This window comes from Gambusia affinis, linkage group LG04 (genome assembly GCF_019740435.1).
Source record: "Gambusia affinis linkage group LG04, SWU_Gaff_1.0, whole genome shotgun sequence".
Classification (NCBI taxonomy): Eukaryota; Metazoa; Chordata; class Actinopteri; order Cyprinodontiformes; family Poeciliidae; genus Gambusia; species Gambusia affinis.
The window spans coordinates 28190149-28196148 of NC_057871.1; the positions used below are offsets into that span (position 1 = coordinate 28190149).

The following is a 6000-nucleotide window of genomic DNA, read 5'->3' on the forward strand; positions in this document are numbered from 1 at the left end:
AGGTTCTCCAGAGTCCTGCTAATGACCTCATTATTTGACTCAGGTGTGTTGAAGTAGAGATACATCTAAAAGTTGCAGGACACCAGCCCTCGAGGACCAGGAGTGCCCACCCCTGGATTAAACCATGGGCCTAAATCTAATCTAAACTGAGGCCTACTCAAAACAATCATGATCCATGTAATATTTCAACATGCGCTAAAGTTAAACATCATTGAAACTAGCATAGTTAAACTAATATTTACAACACTGTGGAACGTGATTTGTAAACCGTAAAAAGAAAATTTGTGTGTAACTCCGGGTACTTGTAAATATGTGGTCAAACGCAAAGACAAATATGAAGAAATTATGAATTCAAAATAAAAATACACACACAACTATAATTTCTACAAACGTTAAATTTCTACTCGCAAATTTTTTAAACTACAATCTCACAAATCTGATAATTACAAATTCATTACCTTCTCCTACCCCTACAAATGTTAAATAAGTATGCACCAGTCGCCTGATGCCCACAGACAAAACTGCATTTTCGCAACGATCCGGTTACAAGTGCACAAGGAGTTTTGAGATTCATTTCACACTTCAGGACAGCCTCATATTTGTGTGCAAGTGGTGCATTTAAAAACTGGTGGAAAGCTGGGTCATATCATTTGCAACGTTTTTATCCTCTGAACGTTTGTTGCGGTGCTTGTGCCTACGTGGCAAAGATGTTATTTAGTTGGAAAACAGAATATTTTAGTATTTCTTTATAATACTCCAAAATTGTTTATAGACGTATTGTGCATTTTTGAGCGGTACAGATGAGATTACATAGTTTAAAAAATTACCACTGGGTGGCGGAATGATTCTTTGGCTGGAAAAACAGGTTGATAAACCAAGAAACAAGATGGAGCATTCCCGGTGGTCTCCTCAGAAGTACCGGTAAGTAAAATTTAAATGTGTATGCTTTGCTCTCTGATTATAATGAGACATCGAGTAATTATAATTAATTTCTGATTATGTTTTATATTTCTGGTAGTTTGATACTGTCCTTATAATTATCTGTTACTGGGAGCTATGTGAACTATGCTGCTTTAGCTGTTCATAGCAAAGTCCTAGTTCATGGTTGTGGCTTAAGTCTAATTGTTTTGTTTATCCATCCTATGTATTCACACACATCCATGATTAAAGCTGGTGTCCGACATGCATAGTCTTCTCCAATTTCAGAAATCACACCATAAATTTTCTTTTTGAAGCTCACTCCTCCACCAGAGTCACCCTGTAGAAAAATTTATGTCAACTTTTTACAACACTTATGTGGTATAACAGAAAAATCTTCAAATAACTGTAGAGAGAGATTGAAGAGAAAAACTTACAAAACACGAATCCTTGTTCGGTGCTTCAACAAAGAACACATGCTGACGTGTCGGCATGGCAAAAACAGCAACAACTTTCATGTCGACACACTGAAGATGTGATGGAACAGGTTCCCTGATTACTGTAGAGAAACATGAGAATTATAACTGTGTTCTTCACTCATCCTTCTCTGTACAGACAGAAACAAAGATTTTTATTCTCATAACTTTAATATTTCTCTCACATCGCCGATTATTGGGACCGGTTGTCGTTAGTCCTTCTCCTGCCAGCTGAACTGTAGCAGCACTGAAACACAATTAGGATAAATGTCAAAAGTGATGACAATGTAGAAAATGAATCATTAGGAGGAACAATAAAAGAATGGAAAATAAATCCATGAAGGACTTCATCCACAGAGACAGGAGTGTCCACCTCCAGTCCTCAGTGATGGTGTCCTGAGTCCTTTATGTGTCTCTGGTCCAACACACCTGAGCTAAACAGGTTCTGGTTCTGCTGGTGGCCTGATTACCTGACTCAGGTGTGCTGAAGCAGAGGCAGCAGGACCAGAGAAGTGAAGACAGAAAACCTGAAGTCATGTTTTTGACCAGAGAAAGACTTACATTCTAAGACGATTATTGCATCTTGGAAGCCGAGCAGGACCGATATTTCTTACTGGTCTCTGAAGCTTCAGCAACATGATGTCATGTTGCTGATGCCATTGGTCAACATAGATCACAGGATTGTGTTGGATTATCTGTTTCTCCTGTTTAGCATTCTGTGGATGAACTCCGAACATTGCTGTGGTAGTCCTGCAGAACAGGTTAGATTATGATGAACACACAGAAAACCTGATCGTCTGCAGATAAAACTGTCTGAATGACTTTCCTACCATCCTGGCTCTGACTTCCAGCAATGAGCTGCAGTCAGGATCCACTCAGGGTGGATCAGAGATCCTCCACACAAGCTCGTATGAGTACCATTGTTGCCCTTCAACCGAACATGATAAAGATTCTCCTTGTCGTCACAGTTTTGACCTCCAATGATTCTCTTGTGCAGAGAAACATGTGAGTTCATTGAAACACCTGAAGAAGAAAAAGGAGGAATTTATTCAGAAATCAGGTGCAGACATGGCTGAAGAAACAGAAAAAGGATGAACAGATAAAGATTAAATGCATCACAATTTATATGCAATTAAGTTTCAGTCTGAATCAGAAGGAAGTTTGAGAGTCAGAGAGAAGCAGCCTCCTTGGAACCAATAGGAAGTGTCTCCAGTGTTTCCAATGTGTGCAACTCACCCAGCCCCAGCAGCAGCAGCAGAACTTTCAGCAGAGTCATTGCTGGCCCAGCTTCCTGTGAATGTCTGCAGTCTTGCAGGCTTGCTTTTAATGTCTGTTCACAACTTCCTGCTGGACAGGAAGCCACCAATCACAGGACGGACACTGATCTTAGCTGTCATCTGCATACATAGGAACTAGAGAAACCTGAAAAAAGTTCTTGTTCCATTAACAGATTATTTCACTGATAACCAAACATTTAACCCTCTTGTAGTTTAAATAATCAGCCAATGAAACAAGAGCTTTTTTGTCAATATTACAAAATTGACTTAAAACAGGCAGCTCCTATATTTTCCTAAAGTTACTTATATGTTAGTTTTGCCTTTTCTCAAGTGAACTGAGAAATTTGGACACAAAACTAGACTAAAAATAATTGGTATATTTTCTGTTTTTGCAGTGCACAAGTGTAACTGGGTGGTGTATCATTTGAAAACAGTGTTTACATGAAGTGTTCTCCACCTACACTTCCGGTTCACAGCATTGTCAGGCTCTTTAATATATCTAGGCCCCGGTTGGGCCTGCCAAACTATGAGAGTCAAGTCCGTTGTTGTGTGAGGTTGGATCTCTGTCAGATGAGCGCTGTCGGCACACTCGTAGGGCGGCTGCATCTGGATCATGTATATTTCTGCTGGATGGATTTCAGTGGCTTTTTACTGCACCGTCGTAATGTACCTTTTAGTGTGGCTGATTAAAATTGCTGCTGTTGCTTATTATGCTCTGACCAAGGTGCGTTTGTTGTGTAGTTTTAGATGCTCTCGGGTAACTTGCTAATAGGTTGTGCTCTAGAGCTGGTGTTGTAGCACAAGCACTACAGAACCGTAGCAACATTTGACATTTCTTTTTTTAATGTTATAAATGAGCTGATTGGGCTCAGCTCTATGGAACTGGGTTGACATAACTTGAGAGCTGCTTTTCTTTTGTGTGTTATTTATTATTATTCTGTGTCATTAATCTGTGTTGCTAATAACACATATTTTGTATACTATTTCTGTTTCATCTTTTTAAGTCAAACCTACCTGGGTACTTTTAATTGGGAGATCCTCGTCCACTTAATATTATTTCAGAGGTCTGCCAGTTGCCTTCAGGGCCACATCCTCCGTCACGATCCGAGTCTTTCCCCCATGTTACACAAGCTTCCAGTGAGTTTTGTTTAACCGAAAACTTGATTTTAAACTTGGTGAAGTAAAAGTGATTTTCTGAGGAAAGAGCAACTCGTCCTTGTTTTCAAGTTGATGGTTTGTTTTTTGTTTTTTTATGAAAAACTGTTTGGTTTCCAATCTACAAGAATCCACATCTGCCTTTGCTCCTGAAAGTAGTCATTTTGTTTGTTGATGATCTGTGAATATGACCCTCCCAGGGGTCTCAAACTCCAGGCCTCGAGGGCCGCAGTCCTGCAACTTTTAGATGTGCCTCTGCTGCACCACACCTGAATAGAATAATTAAGGCTCTGGAGAACTTGTCTACACAAGGTGGAGGTCATTAAGCCATCTCATTCCAGTGTTTTGTACCTGTGGCAGATCTAAAACCTGCAGGACTGCAGCCCTCGAGGACTGGAGTTTGAGACCCCTGCGTCTATACAAACAGGAAAGGTTTTTCTTCTTTTATTTGAAAAAAGAACAATATTAAAGAGCTGGGTAGTGAAGAGCATTTGCATTTGTTGTAAATGCAAAATTACAACAAAAAATTAAAAGTCAGAGAAATTCATCCAATTAAATTAAAACAATTCACATTTAAAGAAAACCTTTAAATGTTTCCTTTAAATTTTAATCGTTAATTTTAACTGATGTGATTCTTTTTATTAAAGACACAGAACTCTTTCATCATCCATAATTCTTTGCTTTTACAGTTTCACCCACCCCTGTGAGTGCTAGCATATATGCTAGTAACCTCTATGCTGCTCTCCATGCCAGCCTCTGTGCTAGCTTACATATTAGCCTTCATGCTAATCTTCATGCTAGCCTCTGTGCTAGCTTACATACTAGCCTTCATGCTAATCTTCATGCTAGCCTCTGTGCTAGCTTACATACTAGCATCAGGCTTATTGATATTGGCTAAATGCAAAATCTGTCTACACAGATTGTTTCAAATTGTCCTTGAAATGAAATGGATCCAGAATCAGAAGTTCTGATATCCAGATTTTAACTGTGAATGAAAATACTGTAAATGAGAACCAAACTAAAATCAGAAAATGAGAAAGTTAGAAACAGAACCTATAAAAGAAAAAGTGTCATGTGCCTGAATCTCCTTTAAGGCCTGCAGACCGAGTGGAGATTTTTGGGAAGTCTTTCATGAAGCAGCTTTTAGGAAACTGCTTCATGGATTCATACTGATGCATGCAGCTTTCAGTAGGTGAGAAAGAACTGGTGATTTCTGTTTGGCTGCCATAAACGTTGGAGTTTGGACTGCTTGAATGACATCTGTGTTAACTGTTTGCCAAAGGTTGAGAGAAAACATCAAGATATTCTTAACTTGAAGATTTAAAGAAAAAATAATCCATTGTTGCCATTTTATTTTGTAACAAGGTCAGGCTTTATTGATTTATTCCAAACTGACCATGATGGACAGAGTGACATTAAAATCCAAACATTACCACCATCCGTCATAATGAGTGTGGTAGAAATGTGGACCCAAATGCAGCAGGCAGGAGACGTATAATTTTTGTTGTGGATTTAAAAAATAAAACTTACAAAAAAACAAACAAAAATAATAAATCTCTTCAACCAGAGACATGAAGAGACCATGAGGAAACCAGGGAGAAGAGACGAGGAGCAGTACGGTGGAGTAACAAGACGATCTGGCCAGTAATAGAGATGTTACTAATTAGAGATGTGATTATATATTCATCTGCTACTGGAAAAAACCCACTTGTTTTATGTGGCTAAAAGCTAATTTGGTGTAAAGTGGAGCTAGTGTGCTAACAAAGATCAAGTTAAGGACAAACATGAAGAAAATAGAAAAAAAGTCCGGCTACATTTTGAAAAATAAAATGACTAATGGAACTATAATGTCCTTCATAAAAAAAACAACAACTACAAAAAAAAAAAACTATGAAGACCAAAAATGTTACAAGAAGTTCAGAAGGAACACTCTGTTATGGACAAAAAGGACTCTTTGTCTTTTCTGTTTTATCTGCTCACATGCACAAAGCTGCATGCTGACATAACCAAAACATTTAAGACTGGTGACAGTCACAAATAAAAAAACTGATTAAGGCAGACCAACACCTTAGAGAGGAACCAGAATGAGGAGAAAATAAAGCAGAACTCAAGCTACAATATTTGCTTCACTCGGTGGCACAGACACCACTCCACCATAATCATGTGGATCCTAA

General features: G+C 38.6%; 1 protein-coding gene across 1 annotated transcript; it reads right to left on the reverse strand.

Annotated features, from left to right (window-relative positions):
- Positions 1-67: 67 nt before the first annotated feature.
- On the reverse strand, positions 68-2834 carry LOC122830382 (anionic trypsin-1-like). Its single transcript, XM_044115688.1, has 6 exons — positions 2631-2834; positions 2225-2417; positions 1956-2144; positions 1580-1641; positions 1356-1477; positions 68-1258 (listed from the first exon to the last, which is right to left on the reverse strand). Exons 1-6 carry the CDS (start codon positions 2668-2670, stop codon positions 1100-1102), a joined length of 765 nt encoding a protein of 254 aa, XP_043971623.1. The 5' UTR covers positions 2671-2834; the 3' UTR covers positions 68-1099.
- Between the last annotated feature and the right edge of the window lie 3166 nt (positions 2835-6000).